Below are 19,687 nucleotides of genomic sequence, written 5' to 3'. Positions count from 1 at the left end.
TATATACCATAATTTGTTTATCCACTCTCCCATTGAAGGGCATTTGCATTGTTCCCAGTTTTCAATTAAGAATACAGCTGCTACAAACATTATATATAGACTCTTGTGCAAACGTGTTTCATTTCACTTGGGTAAATACCTACAGTGGAATTGCTAGGTTATATGGTAAGTATATGTTCAACTTTATAATGTTTTCCATAGTAGATGTACCATTTTATATCCCAACCAGCAATGAATGAGAGTTTCATATGCCATGCATCCTACCCAGCACTTGGTATTGTCAGTCTTTTTTTTTAATTAATTTTTATTGGAGTACAGTTGCTTTACAGTGTGTTAGCTTCTACTGCACAGCAACATGAATCACCCATACATATACATACATCCCCTCCCTTTTGGATTTCCCTTCCATTTAGGACACCACAGTGCATTAAGTAGAGTTCCCTGTGCTGTGCAGTATGTTCCCCTCAGTTGTCTATTTTATACATAGTATATGTATCAATCCCAATCTCCGCATTCCTCCCACCCCACCCCATTCCCCCTTGGCATCCATGCATTTCTTCTCTATGTTATGTCTGTGTCTCTATTTCTGCTTTGCAGATAAGGTTATCCATACCATTTTTCTAGATTCCACCTATGTGCGTTAATATACGATATTTGTTTTTCTCTTTCTGACTTACTTCACTCTGTATGACACTCTCTAGGCCCATCCACGTCTCTACAAATGACCCAATTTTGAGTTCTGGAGGCTAGGAGTCCAAAATCAAAGTGTCAGCAGGGCCATGCTCCCTCTGAAACATGGAGGGGAAATCTTCCTTACCCCTTCCTAGTTTCTGGTGTTCGCCATCAGTCGTTGGTGTTCCTTGGCTTGTAGATGCATTGTTCCAGTCACATGCATCTCCTTCCCGTGTGTTTGCACATCGTTTTCTCTCTGTGCTATCGGTATCTGTGTCCAAATTTCCCCTTTTTATAAGGATACCAATCATATTGGATTGGGCCCCACCCTAATGACCTCATTGTTACTTGATTACCTCTGTAAAGATCCAATTTCCAAATAGGTTCACATTCTGAGGTACTAAGGGTTAGGAGTTCAGTATATTTTCTTTGGGGGACACAATTCAACCCATGCCAGCACCATTTAGATTAACAGTAGATGAAGTAGATTGTTTGCAAAGGCCATAGTTCATGCCTCTGTTGTAATGCAATTTTACTGTTCTTCCCCTCAAGGACTAGGGGCTATTTCCACCTTCCCCTACCTGTGGGCTTTTAGACTTGCTTTGACCAATAAAATGCAGTGGAAGTGATGTTATGCCACTGCTAAGTCTAGATCTCAAGATGCCTTATAGCTTCCACTCTCTGTCCTACTGGCCTGAGACATCTTTGTGAATAAGTCTGAGAGAGGCTACTGGAGATGTCATTGGCTGGGGGGCTTCAGCCAACAGCCAGCACCAATTGTCAGGCATGTGACTGAGGCCATCCTGCACTGTGCAGACCCAGATGAGCCTCTGGAAGCTGGTGCCGTAGCTGCATGTGTGACCTCAGACAAAACTAGCAGAACTGCCTAGCTGAGCTCAGCCCAAATTGCTGGCCTACAGGATTAAGAACAAACAGAATGATGGTTGTTTCAAGTGACCACGTTTTGGAGTGATTTTTTCCACAAGAAAGTAATGATTGCTACTGTAGACCGGGTGTCAGAAGCTTGAGTCTTCTGTTGTTTACTTTCTCAATCACCTCAGCTAAAGCACTTAATTCTAAGAGCTCCTACTTCTTTTTTGGAAAAATGTAAAATGTGGATATTTCACTTACCTTTTGCCATAAGTTTCAGGTTTCAAGTTTTTAGTTCCAATTTAATAAAAACCCAACTCAAAGAGGTAAAAAGAATAAAAGGGATTTATCAGCATAAGTAACTGAAAAGCCCATGGTCTGGTCTGGCTTCACGTAAGACTTAATCCTAGGATACAAGTGATGATATCAGAGGTTTGTTGGCCCCTAGCACCCCCCTTTGCTTTTCTCTGTGTGTCCACTTCACCCCAAGCAGGCTCTTCTCAAGTCGGGACCTCCTTGCTTCTCAAGGCTGAAGTCTATCCAGTGCGGCAAACCCAGGAGGAAGTTTAACTTTCATTGGAGCAGGTGGAAACATGTGGCCATCTCTAAGTCAATCAGGCCAGCAGGTTGAGATGGTCCAAACAGTCAGGCTGGGACAGGTGAGGTGAGCCAGTGAGGTGGAGAGGCAGAGGGTAGTGATGGAGGAATACAGGGTTAGGCTTCCCAAGACCATCTGGGGAGATTAGCACAAAGGAAACTGGAATGCATTTACTAGAAGAAAAGAAATGGAAGCTGAGCAGGTAGAAAAAGATGGATGTTCACTCCTTATTGCTTAAGCTTGTTAAGAAAATAACAGTAATAGTTTGTGTTTATCAAATGCTTATTAGGCACCTGGCACTGCTCTAAGTACTTTATTCTTTTTAACTCCTTCTAATTTCAATGTAAGGCTACTGGAGAGTAGCCTAAGAGTAGGTATAGTTATTATTCCCTCTTTACACATGAGGAAACTGGGGCACTCAAGTGATGAAAAGTCAAGTGGTTAAGTTGCCCAAAGTCAAGCAGATATAAGTATCAGAACCCAAATAGAATGTTTTGGGAGCTATTGCTTTTAACCACCAGTCTATACTCAAGATAGATCACCAGCACTATGGTAGGCAGAATTCTAAGATGATACCCAAGATTCCTACCCCTGGTTTGTAATCCCCTCTTCTGAGAGTGGGTGAGACCTGTGAAAGTAATAGGATAGTCACTCCTTAATTAGGTTACATCATATGGCAAAAGTGATGGCATTGTCATTCCCAAGACTCCTTCATAGCCAACTGGAGGGAGATTCTCCTGTTGGTTTTAAAGAGATAAGCTGTTATTTTGTGAGGGGCCCACTTGGCTGGGACCTGAAGGTGGCCTCTAGCCAGAGACTTACTTCTAGCCAACAGCCAGCAAGAAAACAGGGATCTCCAGCTTACTACTACAAAGGGCTAAATTCTTGAAAAACAAAAAAAGTGAATTCTGTGAACAATCTGAATGAGTTTTGAAGAGGTCCCTAGGCTCCAGATGAGAACCCCTGGCCAACATGTTGATTTCAGCCTAGGGCGACCTGGAGCAGAGGACCCAGTTATGTTGTGCCCCAACTTCTGACCTACGGAGCTGTGAGATAATAAACGTGTATTGTATTGTTTTAAGACACTAAGTCTGGGGATAATTTATTACCCAAACCAGCACCTTCTCTTTGCGGCCTTCTTATTTTCCCGTGGGGTTCTCCACACCTTTTGTGGCACTCATACGGCCCTTCACACCAACTGTCCTGGAGCGCTCACCGTATCATGCAGCTCCCACATCACCTGGGGAGTTGTAATCAGCAGGTGAGAGCATTGTCAGGTCCACTGCCTGTCACTTTGTGCCACTGACACTTGACAGAGTGTCTGGTGCGTATGAGCTATTCTGTAATTGGCTGTAGAATGAATGAAAAGCCATCCCATGTGGTATGCCTATAACATTCTACTTTATTATGGGAACTGATGGGGCCTGGGTTGTCGGAGGGTGCTTCTAAGAGCAGTTCCTGGTATACTTCAGCCTAGGGCCCCAGGATAGTCAGCAGCCCAGACCTAATTTAATGTTAATTTTTAATGTGGGGCCTCCTATATTATGAGGGTAGTGATAATTCTCTCTCCAAACCCATTTGAGGTCTCTCCATCCCACATTTTAGTGTCTTCTCAAACCATCATTTCTTTGCCTTTTCACATCTGTGGAGGCAGACAGACCTGAGAATCTCAGCTCTGCTACTCACTAGCTCGGGATCCATTATTTTACTCCTCTGAGTATGTTTCCTTGTCTATAAAAGGGCAAAATCTTACTGCTGGCAGAACTGTTGTAAGGATTCTGAGAGTGTATCCTGTACTTTGGAAGGTAAGCTCCATACAGGTCACAGGCCTGCCCTTTTTGTTCATGGCTGTGTTCCCAGTCGCCTCCTCCCTCCCTCAATAAATTTATGGAATGAACAGCTTAGATAAAGAATTTAGCACAATACCTGGTAGGTAGTAAGCATCCCACAAATGGCAGTTTTTATTACGTTATTTTGCAAAGGAGGAAACTCACCTGTGGATCACCTGTCCAGGTGTTCTGTCCTGATTCAAATTCCACAGATTTCCCCATTTTATCACGCAATTTTTTTTTTTTTTTTTTTTTTTCCCCGCACGCGGGCCTCTCACTGTTGTGGCCTCTCCCGTTGCGGAGCACAGGCTCCTGACGCGCAGGCTCAGAGGCCATGGCTCACGGGGTCATCTGCTCCGAGGCATGTGGGATCTTCCCGGACCGGGGCGCGAACCCGTGTCCCCTGCATCGGCAGGTGGACTCTCAACCACTGCGCCACCAGGGAAGCCATATCACGCAATTTTTAATGAGGTAATCATACACGCAGGGGTCATAAGAACGTCTCTGAAAGCTCCCACTGACCAATGGACAACCCTTAAATACAACACTCCCAAGAAAACTGACCCTCTCCCAGCATTTATGGGGGAGTCAGGATTCCAACAAAACCAGGAAGGCCCAAATCCCAAAGCAAATAAACTCGACTCATTCCCCACCCTGGGGGAGGGTGTTCACCCCCGTTTTGCTAAAGATAGAGCGCCGGCCCTCCCAGGGAACTTCCTGGCTTTTATTAGTTGGTAATCCCAAATGTACCTTTTCAAAGATTTTTCTTTTGGACGTGTGGGTGTGAAAGTGCTTCCCTAATCACATCTTGCGGGAGGATCTGGAACATCTGTATATTATTTGAAAACCTTGCATCCGGTTCGGATGTTTGGGTGGGTGGGAGACCCTGCGTGGTGGGATGAAACAGCAGGGGCACATTAAAAACAAGTCAAGATGGCTTTTAAACAGAGACAGAAAAATTAGGCAAAAATTACAAATGGCTAATCACCTTGGCTCAATTACACGTTTAATCAATAGCCCTCATCCCCCACTTTTAGCACCGGCGTAAGGGGGAAAAATAGGGCGCTAAGAAGTCTAAGCGATAAAGATCTTTCTCACCAAGAGCCTAGGGACAAAACTCATTACAGATAAGCCCAGTCCTCCATTTCCCCCGGACGCCTCTCCACGATTGCTAAAGTGGTTGCCGCTCCCCGGGGTAGCTGCCAGGAAATCGGTCCTGCCCCGCGGCGCAGCTTTCACCCAGCCAGGGGTAAGAGGCGCACTTCCTGCACCCTCCCCACCAGCAGGCTGTGGTGCGGGAACCTTCCCTCCTCCCGTGGAGCGGCGAGTTGGGAAAACTCCGCCACTGATCTACCGTGGCGCGGGGAAATGGTGTGCGGGACTCGAAAGGGCTGGTTTTTGCAAGCCTAGGATAGATGTTTCTCCCCTCCCCCACCTCTCCCTGGCCGGGAACAAGACCAAAGGAAGCCCAAGAAGAAAAAAAAAGAAAGAAATTAAACCCCAACGCGGAGCCCGGGTGCGAAGGCCGCTTGGCTTTGTTTCCAGGCGGGGGCATTCGCTGGGTTGGGGGCGCGAGCATGGAGTGAACAGGGGGCGGGCAGGAAGCGCCCCACCGCGGTGCTGCCAGGGCGAAGAAACCCAACATGAAACCTCCTTGCCCTGTAAAGGCAGCAGGCTGCCCCAACCTCTCCTCAAACCGGAGACAGGGCCCCCCCCAAGTCTCGGATACGCGAGCAACGCAGAGGGGGCGGGGGAAACCTCGCCAAGCCCGCTCGCAGCGCGGCGTCTTTAAGAACTCGCAGGACGGGAATCTGGGAGAGACTCGCCGGTCCCGAAGGCAGTCGCTCTCCTCCTTCTCTCCGAGACCCGTCCAGAGCGGCCCCTAGCCCCGAAACTGCCCCAGACGACACTGCAGCACCCGGGGCTGTGGGCGGGGAGAACCGGGTTGTAAGACGCCTGCGAGCTGGGAGCCGAGTGCGGCTGCTTTAAGAGCGCGGGGCGCGCGCGCCCGCCGCCGGCAGCCCGGCTGCGCGCCCTGGGTCGCGCGCCGCCGCCACCGCCGCCGCGCGCCCCTTGCTCGCTCGCTCGCCGGCTTTAAAGTCTCTGCCAGGATCCATGCTCACATGTTACTTCCTGTATGGAGGCATGGCTAGTTTCCAGCCCCGCGCTCCCCGATCCTCCCGAGCTCGCGCCAGAGCCACAACTTTCAGGAGCATGGACTGAAGGCGCCCTCGCCCCAGCGTCCCTCTGAGATCCTTTGTGTTTCCCTCGGTTTCCTCTGGCTGTTTCTATTTTGGGGGTCTCTTCGCTCCCCCCGCCTTTACCCGCCCCTTCCCCGCTCGCAAACATGCCTTCTTCCTTCCCCGGGCCCTGGAAGGAGCTGCTTGCCTGAAGCCCGGAGACGCAGCGCCGCGCTCAGCCCCGCCGCCGCCCGCCGGCTCTCGGGCTGCGCTGCCGACTCAAGTTGGGGATCCTCGGCTGCTCGCCGCCGCCGCCTGCGGTCCCTGCCTACCCCGGGCCCCAGGCATCACTGCCGCCCGCCGACTCCTCGCCCTGCCCGCTCGGCTCGCTCCTTTTTGAACGGAAAGCAGCCCTTCTCCGCCGAGGATCGTCCCCAGCGTGGCTCCGCGTTCTCGGTTACTTTTTGAGATTTTCCGGGGGGCGCTCGGCGGCTTCCCGGATTCCAGGGGCACTCGGTCCGCTGAGCGCGGGGGCCCAGTAGAGCGGACTAGCAGGGGAAGAGCCCGGGCTTAGCGAAGGCTTACACCGAGGCAAGAACTTATTCAACAAGTTTACCCCCCCTGCTTTCTTCTTTTCGATGTGCGTTTTCGGACATGCGGAGGTTACTGGAACCGTGTTGGTGGATTTTGTTCCTGAAAATCACCAGTTCCGTGCTCCATTATGTCGTGTGCTTCCCCGGTGAGTGCCGGCCGCCGAGGGGACGCGGCCCTGGCTAGCGCGCGCGGGGGATGCGGAGTTGCCGCCGGGGCATGGAGCTCGGGTGCCCGTCCCGGAGACCCGGGAGAGGGTGGAGGGGGGTCGACGCCCGCGGAAGAGAGAGGGAGCCGCTCCGCTGGTCTGGCGGCGTAATTAGGGAGGCTGATGGTTGGGCAGGGTGGAAGCAGGGGCTGGCCGGGGAGGGGGACAGGGGCCGCAGGAGTCCGTCTCTCGCTGGGGTTTAGGGGGCCCGGGGGAGTCGGAGTCAGGAGAAAAGACTCGTTCTGTTGACCCGTCGCTGTTCGGGAGAGCTAGCGCTCTGGGGCTGTTGGAGAGATTGGGGCCATGGGGAATATGTCTCTGTGGGTTTGGGGGGCTCAGGGTGCGTCCCTCGCTCAGGCGAGGGTTGAAGGGGCTCAGAAGGGGGGGACTTGATTTGCTGCTCCCCGAGTCTTTGGAGAGGCTAGTGTTCGGGGAATGGAAGCTGGAGGCTGGCCGTGGCGGACTGGGGATGTTGGAAGCAGCCTGCGTTCTGGTCTCGGGGGTCAGGGACGATCCTGGCTCGGGGCTGGGGCACGGGCTGAGCTTCGGTGCCGGCGCGATGGAGCCTTCCTGGGCGCGGGGGCCTGGGAGCGGTGGGAGGGCAGGGAGCAGGCGGTTTAGGGAGATTCGTGGCTCCCCCAGCCCGGGCCCGCGGCCCCTTTATCCCCCAACTCTGCTTGGCTGGGCTGCTCGGGTCTGGGCGCGGGGGGGCGGGCGGGTCGGCAACTGAATTGCTGTTCGTGCCGGGGCGGATTTTTTTCTGTCTCGCGCCTTGCCTACCTTCATCTTTACCCTTTCGCAGGCTGTTCGCGGCTGGCAGACCCAGACCCGCTCCTTTCTGGTCGGGTTAAGCCAGGAACAGTATTGGCCATTGATGAAGATAATAAATCACCGCACGTAGCGGTGTGCGGCTCGGCGACCCTCCACTTCCAGCCCTCTACCGGCCGACCCCCCCACCTCCTCTTTCCACTAGGGGAGGGCAGAAGCCAGCTGTCTCCTTCTTCCCTCTTATAGCCTCCCCTTTCCCCCTAGGCTGCAGCCCTGAGCTCCCTTCGGTCTGTCCAGCCCCCTCCCCCAGGTGGAGGCCTTGTCCTGTGCCCTTAGTCGGGGAAGGGGTGGGAAGAAGGGAGCGATTCGTTTTTCATCCTTTGCTCTCCTAAGGACAGGGAACACCCCCCCACCCCGCTTTTCTGCCTTCTCATCCACCAGGTCCTGGATATTCGGAGGAGGGTGTTATCCAGAAAAAAAGGAACCTGCCTCCCGATGTTTCTGCTACCCCTTGTCATAGCCGCCTGTCCCCGGGTGGCCCGAGCGCACGGTTTTGGTGCACCGGCTCCCCCACCTCCGTCGTGCGCCCTGGATGAGGTCGCGGGCGCTCTTGCTGCCCTCGGGGACTGGCAGCGAGTTTCCCCTTTGCAGGCACGGGGGTGGCCTCGAGGGGCAGAGAAGCAAAGCACTGTTTTTTCTTCGGGCACCTCGCATTTCCTTCTGGGCATTCTCCTGTCCCCGGAACCGCACGGAACTCCGGCCACAGCCCAGAACCCCAGCTCGGATGCCGAGCAAGGACGTGCGTTCACACTCACCCGAGGCCTGGGGTTTGGTCTCCAGGGTCCTGCCTCCACTGGGACCCCGGGGGCGGTGTGGACATTTACCCTTAAACATCCCCCCTGCTTCCCCAGTGCTCAGTATTTGTGTTAATCATTGAGCTTCCTAGACTTTTTTCTGTGTCGTGGACTTGCCGTCTGAGTGGGCTCAGGTGCACACTGGGGTTGAACTTCTTAAGGGTCACGTTTTAATGGGGGTGAGTGGGAGGCAGCAGGGGAGCAGCCTTGCGAAATACGGGGAATTTCTAATTCCACTTCCGGCCTTCTCCTTACACTTGGGTGTGCAGTCAGTGGGCCAAGCCGCGATTTCTTTTTTCTGATGTCTGAGGAAGCCTTGAAATCCAAAATGGGACCACCAGTGATGCCGCCTGCGTCGGGCTGGGACAGTTTTCGTCTTCCACATTTTCTATGCGTGCTCACGCTACGAGGTAAATAAATAGCCCATTCCGTGGTTCGGGAGCCGCAGGGTGTCGGAAAGGGAAGGGGCAGTAGTGCGAGGCGCGGGGAAGGAGGGCTGTGGTTTGGGAAAGTGCGCCCGGAGAGGGTACAGCAGCAGTCTTTGCAACCAAAGTTAAAATGTCAAGAGCCGGAGACGTCTGCTTTCCATTTTCCAAAACTGCTGCGACGCTGCTGGACCTCAGGGGGCGCCCCCGAGCCACTCGTCAGGCTCCCGCCACCTCCACCCGCCTAGGTGCCGTGGGGCCGCGGTGGGATGAGGCTGGGGCTGGAGGCTGGGCCGCTGCAGATGCGCCTGGGAGCGGAGAGGCGGCCTCAGCTCCACCCTGGTGCTCCTGGGTGGCTCTCAACCGGTGGGGACCCGAGTTCTCTTTGGGACGCCCCTTCTTGCCAGGCCTGATCTGGGAAGGCTTTACCTGCTTGACACGAGGGATAAAGATGATTCTGGTGTTGGATTAGGGTCCTCCTTGTGACATCTTCACCAAAATCCCTTCTTGGTTATTTTGTTTCTTTCCTCTCAGAATTGTGCGAACTTTTCTGATACATTTGTTCTCAGCTCCTGTGAAAGATACAGGGTAACTTTAATTTGGGAGGGTTTTGGAAACATTGCCCTGGCCTGAGTCTTTCCCCAGCGGGTGGGAAACAGTGGCTTTTAGTCTCTCAACGGCAGTATGGCAGGTGTGGGACCCGTGTCGCCATTAATGTTTCAACTGATGTTTCCATTTTCCAGAGCACGAGTGTTATCAACATGATGTAGTACATAGGACGTTGTTTTCTGACATCTAAAAAAAATACTCTATTATGGAAAAACTTACGAAAATGGAAAAATATAATGGGACCCTGTGAACCCCCTACTCAGCTGTAACAGTTACAACTCAATTTTCCCGTTTCCTTTACCCACCCCATCCTCTCCAACACCTCATTATTTTAAAGCAAATCTTACACACAGTTCATTTAAGCATTTGGTGTATATATCTCCATTGAGAATTTAAGTGCCTCCAACAGCAAATAAATTATGTTATTTGGAAGGGTTAACATTTTACATTCTTAAGCTATTCAGCGGAAACTTAATTTTTTTAAAATTGACTTCTCTTTCTGTGCTCAGAGTTGAAACCCTTCTCTTTGATTCTGATATGTTTTGTACAGTAATTACGTTACATCTAGGAGGCTGATGTTGGAAACATTTCAGATGGGTAAGCTCTGCTGTGTACCTTGGTTGTGTCAGAATCGGAGGATCCATGATTGATGTCCTGCGAATCTCCCTCTGAGCTGTCTCTTGGTGTATTTGCATGTACATGCTTTAGTCCTGGTGGACAGCCTCTATGGACTTATTAGAAAAATGCAGAAGTAACATTTGTAAGTCAGCAGTCTTACTCTTCAGGGATGGGGTGAGAAACCATGCCCCCCCACCCAGCCCCTTCCCCGAAGTGTCTTATTTGAAAATGGAGGATCTTTATCCAGTCTTGAAACTTGGTTCCCTCTAATGCAGTCATGGAATAAAATTTTCGATGTTTCCTTCTAAACAGTGTTCATATTACAGAGTTGATGAAGAATATTAGTACAAATAGGCACGATGACAGGACCTTTTGGAAGTAGGGAAGTTGCTGTTGCCACAAGCAGAATGGTTATTGGAAAGGTTGGCTGAAATGAGAAAAAGAACTAAACAGTTGTGAAGCTCTGGGCATCTCCCCTTAATTATGGACCCGTTTTCACAGAATAAAATATAACATTGTTTAAATGAGGCAGTATGGGGAATGCTGATGATTTAACACAGCAAAATAAAACAAAAACCCTTTCTGATGCATCTTTCTATTCTGAAAAATCCCCAAGTTAATGTAGTATAATCAGTTACATATCACTGCACCGATTGAAATGAACTTTCTTGCTTTTTATGAAAGAGCATTTAAAATGCACCAGAACAATTATTATTAGGGATCCCCTTCTACTTCCTTACACCTCCCTCATTTTCCTGGAAACTTCTTGACCAAAAGGACAGTCTGGACACATTAGCCATACCTAGGTGAGGAAAGCAATTAAGTGTTGCTGGTGCTTTGTTGCTTTACCTCTTTCCTTTTATGGTGAAAGTTTTTTTTTTTAAATCTGAATATACCTTCAGCATTGTACTCACAGCATGCAGGACAATGCAATGTCATTCCTAAGCAGGATAAAGTTGTAACATAGGTGTGCATTCTGAGTTGCAAGAATGAAAAAAAGTTGTGATTAACACTTTAATTCTAGGGCATATCTTTCATGTAGTCACATTTCATAAATCAGACTTTATGGGAGAAATTCAAAGCATCTGAAGTTATCTCAAAAGTGATAAAAGTGCTTGAATCCCCCAGTAAGCTCTTGGTGGGCTTTGGTTATAGGTTGACCATTATCAGGTGAGGGGTGGTAATGAGTGAAGCTGCGTTTTTGGCTGGCTGTGTAAAGAATAAAAGGTCTGTGTATCTAACAATATAAAGGAAGCCAAGGAGATGTGCCCTGCCTCCACATTTAGTTCTCCCTCTGAGCTTGATCTGGGCAAAGCTGGTAGCTACTGAGGGAGGGGCTCAGGAAAGTGAGAATGTTCTTCTGAGAAGAGCCTGCCCCCAACAGGCGGTGAGAGCTGCTTGTGGAATTCCACGGGCCGTTGCTGAATTTGAAGCCGAATGAGGTTGCCTTGGTACACATTAGGCCCTCAGTAAGTATTCCCAAATGATTAAGCGATCCCATACCTTTGTTTGCCTGTCTGAGAAATGGAAGTGACCATCTTGCTTGTAAAAGACCCAATTCCGGAACTATGGCAGTGTTGTGTGCACTCAGAGAGCAAATGCACACCTGTAAAAAAAGTTCTCTGTTACTGACTTTGCTTTGACTTTTTTTTTTTTTTTTCGGTACGCGGGCCTCTCACTGTTGTGGCCTCTCCCGTTGCAGAGCACAGGCTCCGGATGCGCAGGCTCAGCGGCCATGGCTCACGTGCCCAGCCGCTCCGCCGCACGCGGGATCCTCCCAGACCGGGACACGAACCCGTGTCCCGTGCATCGGCAGGCGGACTCTCAACCACTGCTCCACCAGGGAAGCCCCTGACTTTTTATTTGTTTACGTGGAGTTCTAACCAAAAAAATCACTCCAAAAATGATGCATGTTTTTAAATACCATTTAACCTCTCCTTGCTTTTTTCCTACAATTCCTTTTTGTCTCAAATTTTCAAGACAAAGAAATTGTTAATGTCTCTTAAGAAAAAAGATTGGAAGTAATGTAGGTGAATTTCATTTTCAGAAAAGCCTGTGATGATTGAAATATGTAACAGATAAGTTTGTGGGTTTTTCCTATTATGAAAAGGACTGTGAGGTTTATCAGCGATGGCTGTGCCAGATCGCTTGAGGTAGCTAGAGGGCTTCATGAGCAGTTGTCTCCTTCTATAGGGACACCTATAATTGGAGGGGCCATTTCCTCTGGTATGACTTGTAGCAAAATGTTGGGTGTTTTGACAGAAAAAATATATGATCTTTGTGAGTTGGCCTGCCAGGCCTATGCAGTCTCAAAATGTTTATGACTACAGCACTTGATACGATGATTAAAAAAAAAAAAAACATTGTAAAAAGTGCTCTTAGGGCTGGGTCGGGGAATGTCAGTCAGCTAACCAGGGTTCCAGATGTGCCCGGTTTGTCTTTTCGGAGCCCCCTTAACTGAATTGGGTGGTGTTCCTGCTGCTTTTGGGGTGGAGGCTGGAAGGCAGCTTCTCCCCTGAAGGACTCACTGTACTTTTTTATCTGCATATGAAAAGGAGAGATCTTTTAGGAGCCTAGAACTTGTTAATACTTTTTATTTCCTTTCTGAGCCAGGTAGCTATGGGAAGTTGTTTAAAATATATCAGAATATCATCTCGAGCCAATCGGCCTCTGCCATTACTAGCTGTGCTGCTTTAGACAAGTTACTTAACTTCTCTGTGCCTCACTTTTTTGCCCTCTCTTTCTCTGCAAAATGGCATAGTGATAGGACCCTGACTCCTAAGGTCTTTGTGAGGCTTCAGTGAGAATGCATGCTAAAGGACTTAGCACAGTGCATGGTAAATAGTAAGTGCTCAATAAATTAACCATTTTCTGTGTGTGTTAAAGAGATTTGGGTAGGAGTATAGAGAAAGAAGAAAATTGAACTGAAAAAGACAATTATATGTAAAAACAAAAACATTTTGAAAAAATTTATATAAACTTGCATGATGATTTTTGTGCCTGGATCTGCTCTTGAGGGTGAGGGAGGCTGGCATGAGGGCATCCCATGTATAATTAGTAAAATGGTTACATTTTGAGGTTTAAAGAAATGAGAAAGCCTCCATGAAGTCTGAGATAAGCTCCTTGCTCACATCGCACAGGAGGTCTCCTCTTTCCCTGCTTAAAAGGCGAAAAATGTTTTCTGCAGGCTTAAAATGTACCATGCAAGATCCCTGTGTGGTGTTATCCTCTGTAGAAAGAGCTGCTTGGTCCTGCACCCTGGAATGCCCATCCCCCTTGTAAGGCCTGCTGTGCTGTGTGGTAACCAAGGAGAATGGGTCTACCTTTGACTGTCATTTCTGGGTTTTAATTGTGTGCCACTAATGGGAAACAGACAGTAGTCTTTGGGTGATGCTTTTATTTTGTACTTGTGTGACACTTGAACACACGTATGCCCTTGTCTCCGTGTCTTCATGGATTCAGACCTGCAGAGGATACAAGAGAGAACCACACACTGTGCATGCAAAGCTCCTGCCCTCTAATCAGTTTTTTTGCAAACTGAAATCAGCATGACGGTTTTCTGACCAAACAACAAAATATGATTTTAAACTACTCGACTTAGCTATTTTGGGGATGTAGCAAAGTGACACAGTTGGCTGCCGAAATCTAGCAACTAAAAAAGAAGCAATGAAAGCATAGTTCATGGAATATGTAACACTTCCATGTAAGAAAATAGGACAACTGCTCTTATTTTTGGGTCTGTGATACTATTTTCTTAACAAGGAGAGGGAAGCAGGTTGTCAATTGATACTGCAGTGGGTATACTTTTGAGGAATTCATACGAGTTATTAGATGAATCCAAGAGGTGTTTGAATTCTGACACCACTGCAGCCACATGAATTCCACAGTGCACTTAAATCAGATAAACTCATCAGTATGGAATAATTTGGGTAGGAGACACAGCCATTAGCCATTTACCAGACATAAAAGCATAGTCCAGATCAGTGAGGAAATGTCATTGACTTTTCAAGAGTCAAGTTAGTCACGAATCATCAGTAGGATTCATTACAAAGCGATGGTTATTTATAAAAAGTGAGTTCTGTTTGTTTTTTAAAATATATCATTTTTCCTGAAGTGTTTCAGTTCAGTGAGTGTGGAGGTTAAGAGCCATAGTCTTGGCCTTGGCTGTGTCACTGGGTAGCTGTCATGTCACTATGTCACTGGGCAAATTCCTCAACATCCTGTGGAAGTGGGGTTGGGTGGTAGTGGGGGTCTGGGAGACCTCAGAGGTCCAGGATGAAATTCTTGATCTGTTGTAGCAGTGTTAGGTTGAGCAAATGGGCCTCATTTTTTGAATCTCTAAAATGGGAACGATGGTTATAACAGCCCATACTCACCAAGCACTTGCCATGATCTAGCTGCTGTGTCTGAGCTTCTTATAAGCCTTTAATCCTCTCTGGAAGAAACCGTGAATATCCTTACTTTAGGATGAGGATGAGGAAACTAAACCCAAAAGGAGGTTGTCACTTGTTCAAGGTCACCTTTGTTGGGGGGGGGTAGGTAAAATATGTCTCTCTAGTTGTCTCATAGAATTATTTTGAGTCAGGGACTTCCCTGGTGGTGCAGTGGTTAAGAATCTGCCTGCCAGTGCAGGGGACACAGGTTCGATCCCTGGTCTGGGAAGGTCCCACATTCCGAGGAGCAACTAAGTCCATGCACCACAACTACTGAGCCTGCGCTCTAGAGCCTGCGAGCCACAACTACTGAGCCCGCGTGCCTAGAGCCCGTGCTCCGCAACAAGAGAAGCCACTGCAGTGAGAAGCCCGCGCACCGCAACAAAGAGTAGTCCCCGCTCGCCGGGAAAGCCCGCGCGAAGCAAGGAAGACCCAACGCGTACAAACATAAATAAGTAAATAAATGAATGAATGAAAAAAAAAAGAATTTTGAGTCAGAATGGTTGCTGTTCATTTGGAAGATGTTTTTCCTAATTGCACAGGAAGGCCCAGACAGACCCAGCCGTTTGTATTTGACACTGCTATTCCCATATAAGCAAGTACCATAAACACTGGGTGAGATAAAGGTGTTTTCCTGTATTTGCTACAATTAAGTAAGGAAGTAAGGCAGTTCCTACAGGATTTTATTTGGTTACATTGAAGAGATGACCTTTCTGCCAATTACTTTAGCTTCTGAATAAGCTGATAATAACTGAATAGAGTGAGTTTGCTGGTGGTGAGTTTTTCTGAATCCTCTTCAGAAAGATCTCAATTGATTTAGTTTATAATTTGAGAACTTTCGTTTGGGGCGTTGAATATGATGGTTATGTTATAATAATGGGGTATTATTATCATCCCATGTATCATTTGAGTGTGGCCTGCAGGCTCTGAATTACGACTTCAGGAAAATGTCTGAGAGTTGCGCTTGGCACGAGATGGTTTTGGGTTTTGGATTTTTTCTCTGGAGTTTAGAACTAGCTATGGAAGCCCGCCAAGCCGGCTGTGGGATCGGGGCAAGACCCTCAGTTTCTTTGGGGTTGTTTTCCTCACCCTTAACTAATGGCTTCTGAAATTCTTCCGGAATTTTTAGGGACTGTTGATTACACACTGGGTGGATTGGGAGGTTGTGACCTTTCTGCAATACACAACTCAGATTCCCAGTCCATATTATAATGTGCTTTGTGAGGGGTCCTTCCGGTTCGCTTTACTCTGAGAGTTTGCTTTTTAAGGTGTTAAGAACCCTTTGATTATTTCTCAAACCCTGCTGCACAATATCCCGGGCGAGTTAGCAAACAAGGTAGTGAGTGGATCTTGGTTAGTGAAATGCCTGTAAGCTATATATTTTTTTTAAAACAGGAAACCTGATTTCTCCTGGAGTCCAGGTTAAAAAAAAGGAAAAAAGGAAGTTTGCTCATGCCAGTGAAGTTATGCCTGGATTTTAAAATTATTGAATGTGATTTAGGATTGGGATGGTGGTGGCAGGATTCTTTGTCTAAAAAGAAATCCCCAAGGTAGTTGCTGAGCTTACCCTGGAAAAGAGGAATGGAGAAAGGACAGTCATTCGGGTTATTTGGATCTCTGCAGGGCACCTCTGGCCAGCACGTGCTCTGTTTGGCCATACTGTGTTGAAAAACAGTTGAATTAAAAAACGGGGCATTTCTCATTCGTGTCATCAACACGTGTATCCTGAATGCCTGCAGTGAGCCAGGCACTGCAGAGACGGTGGTGACCAAAACAGATGGAGACTCCTGCCCTCATGGGGGCTTCTCATAAAAGTCTGGGCAACTCCTGGAAAATTGGAAGGTATAACAACGTAGGGCGTGTGTCTTGCTGGGCAACAACAGTAAGCTGGAATTAAATAGTGGGCGCCGCTTGCGATGGGGCCCTCACCTGGGCTGCAGTGGTTATTTACAATTCTCAGCTGATCTCTGGAGGTGTTTGCCACCTGCATAGGTGATTTCTAGATTTCTACCCGAGGGACAGTTTTTTTTTTTTTTCTCTTTTTCTTTTTTTGCTGTTGTTTGTTTGGGGTTTTGATTGCCTGGATTGCTTGTGTGTATATGTGTATGTGTGTGCATGTGGTAGCGCAACCAAGGGCATCATTGGCTGATGAAGTGGCGCCCTTCCTGTGGGTCTGAAGTTCAACTCTCCTGGCTGTGTTGTTTTTTTGGCTCTGCACATAGCCTGCTGCTTGGATACTTCATAATAATGTGGCAGGTTTACTGCTGATCTAAATTGCTGTTGGCTTGTTCAATTTTAAAAAGTTTCTCATTTAAGAACTAGTGCCCTTGGTCACTTTCTTGTCACCAGACTCCCCAAGAAGGACATGATATGGGGGCTAAGAGACAGAAGGCCAGTGACCAATACAGTAGAATCTAGTAAATTAATATTGGAGATGTCACCTTAGTGGGTCCCTTGCCAAAGAGCTTAATTTTTTCATATAATCTCCCTGGTCTAATAATTTTTCGCGTGTGACACATGTATGGATTTCTAATCTGTACTGGAAATATCACGTATCTTAATTCATCCAACAACAACATAGAAAATCCTGAACTTTGGATGGAGTAGAGTGTCCAGCTTTTGGTATGGGCATTTGGAAGATTTGAGGAGGTAATTCCTTCACCCTAATTCCAGCACGTGTTCTTTAAGTAGTCATTATAACATACGGTACATCTGTGTGAATTGTTCGTGTATGACTCAGAGCCTAATTAGGCTCCATGCCCTTTTGAGGGCAAGACTTCAGTCCTTCCACCTGCTGAATCCTCGGTATCTAGGTTGGTGGTAGTCATTTTTGAGCACTGAGCAGCTCTAGAACACTTACAGGACATTTACAAGACAGTAATAATATCATTGTATGTGTTTTCCAGAAATGTCACATTGCGTCCTCTTAAGAGACATGATATCCAAGGTCAACATCTTAAGAGAACTCAGAGTTTATATATATTGTCATGGTGTTTGAAGTCCATCTTTAAAAACGGAGAAGCTAAATTTGTACTTTGTATTACTGGTCACCAGGGTATCTATTGCTGAAAATGATATATTCTAATTAGGGGTCAGATGTCTCATGGGGCAGCAGGGTTAGGTTTTGATGGTCACAAACCTTTTTTTTTTTCTCTCTTGTGCAATAATTTAGGCTGAATTCTGTGAATCTGGTGTTCATTTGCATCAGAAATGACCTTGCCTGTAGGGTCGATCCAGGAGAAGTAGGCGGTCTCATTTCTGCTTTGGCTGTCCTGGTGACAGTGACACGAGGTAGGTAGAGGGCAGCAGAACTTGCCTGAGCTGACTGTAGAGGGTGAAGATGAATGTTGATCTGTTGCCTGGTAATGGCTTTGGGCATGTTGGTCTAGGAGAAGGGCTTGCCTGAACTGACCATTTGGGCTTGCTTGACAGGTATCGGTTTGACCATGTTGTCTAATGCCCTTGGTTAAACAGGTGTTAGCTGTGCATCATGTCAGTCCAAATGTGCTTAGGCATAAGTTAAGTTTTCTAGCGCACATCGCTGCTCGGTGCCTGCCCTCTTTTATTCGTCTCCCAGCCAGTTATTTTCTCTTCCAAAACTAGTCATTTTCTCTGCTTGCATGTGTGCAGAGGCCACGTGTGGAGGGTGCGGAAAATCACTTGACAGTTTTAGGCATCAGCCCCTTATTTTCTCAATTGGTCAATTTGCGCAGAAACTGCTGAAATTATTTTATGTGATAGAGGGTGGGTGACTCCGGCATTAGAGTTCTTTCTGGACCTTTTTAGGATGTGCTTTTTAAAAGAAAAACGTCTCAGTTACTGCAGTGTATTAACTGATGTGAGGGACCTGCTGGTTCCTGAGGTTTGTGTCTTCACTCGAGATGCTGAGTCAAGGGAAAATTGATTTCTGGAGAAGCTGGGGGAACTGTAAGCACTCTGACCAGATAAACAAAGCAGTCTGTGGAAATAACTCTCAGATGCCTAGGGACCTTTAACAGGGTTTTGAGGAAATGAGACTTAAGATGGGTGGATTCAGATGAAAGAGGCCAGTGGCAAATGCATGTTTTTGGAATTGCACAGATCTGTCAGTCAAGTTAACTGGCTCAAGTTAGTGAATCTGAGCTTTGTCCTGTACTAACTTGGGTCTGTACCTACTTGACTGTTTTTCTCATCTGTAGAATGGGAGTTTCAATATCCCAGAGTCCTTGCGAACGTGGAATGAGATCCTGTGCGCAAAGCACCAGGAAAGCGTTAGGCGCATTAGGACGGTGTAAATGGTACCTGTTTTTAATAGCTGTTGCTTAAGATTTATGAAAGAAGTGCTTGCATAACTATGCCCTCAGTTAACGCCATGCAACCCTAAGAAAAGGTGGGAGGGCTGGAACTCGGGGGAGAGCAGAGATCCCACAGTTAATGAAGTAGCGGGATCAGAATTTGAATTTGGCTTTCTGGATGATATCATGTTCCTTCTCTGCTGGCAGAGTAGGTGGTGGATGAATTAAGGCACACGTGACCACTCAGGAACATTGTCTGTTGACGGAGATGTATTAAAAGGTCTATTAGGTTTTAATTTTCCCTAAATACCCCCTGCTTGAAGGAACAGCCTTAGGTTACCCTTGGTATTCTCATTATTGAAATTATCTGTGTGGGTAAGATGTACATGCCTTGCTGTATCTCTCTATTAATGTGGGACCCTTCACATGCTCTGCGCGCATGCAGATAGAAACATTCAGTGACAGTCTGTAGCACGTGTGTTTGTATTCTTCTCGCCCCTGTGTTTTTTTGCGGTTTTTCTACACAGGGGATCGCAAATTGACACATGAGGCCCTTCATCTTTACCCATAGCCATGGCAGACATTGCTAGCTGATCACAGAACTCTTTCCTGCTAAGGCCTGCCTGAACTGGGGTTTAGAATCCTTTGTAAGAGTTGGCCTGGGAGAGGACTTTTATGCCATCCCTGTGCTATACTGAGACATGTTAGTCAACCTGTGAAAATAGCGTTTGGACAGGCATATCCAAGGGGCTTTTATA

General features: G+C 47.7%; 1 protein-coding gene across 3 annotated transcripts in view; it reads left to right on the top strand.

The window, feature by feature from the left end:
• The first annotated feature begins 6,085 nt into the window (after positions 1-6,085).
• Positions 6,086-19,687, top strand: part of PTPRG (protein tyrosine phosphatase receptor type G) — a 731,192-nt gene continuing 717,590 nt past the window's right edge. For all 3 annotated transcript variants that reach the window (XM_032648680.1, XM_032648681.1, XM_032648679.1), the window contains exon 1: positions 6,086-6,888. In XM_032648680.1, the coding sequence (XP_032504571.1) occupies positions 6,804-6,888 (85 nt within the window). In that variant the 5' untranslated portion in view covers positions 6,086-6,803. The remainder of the gene's footprint in view (positions 6,889-19,687) is intronic.

This window comes from Phocoena sinus, chromosome 11 (assembly GCF_008692025.1).
Source record: "Phocoena sinus isolate mPhoSin1 chromosome 11, mPhoSin1.pri, whole genome shotgun sequence".
Taxonomy (NCBI): Eukaryota; Metazoa; Chordata; class Mammalia; order Artiodactyla; family Phocoenidae; genus Phocoena; species Phocoena sinus.
The sequence above is the reverse complement of the archived record's forward strand: the minus strand, read 5'-3'. Positions and strand labels throughout refer to the sequence as shown.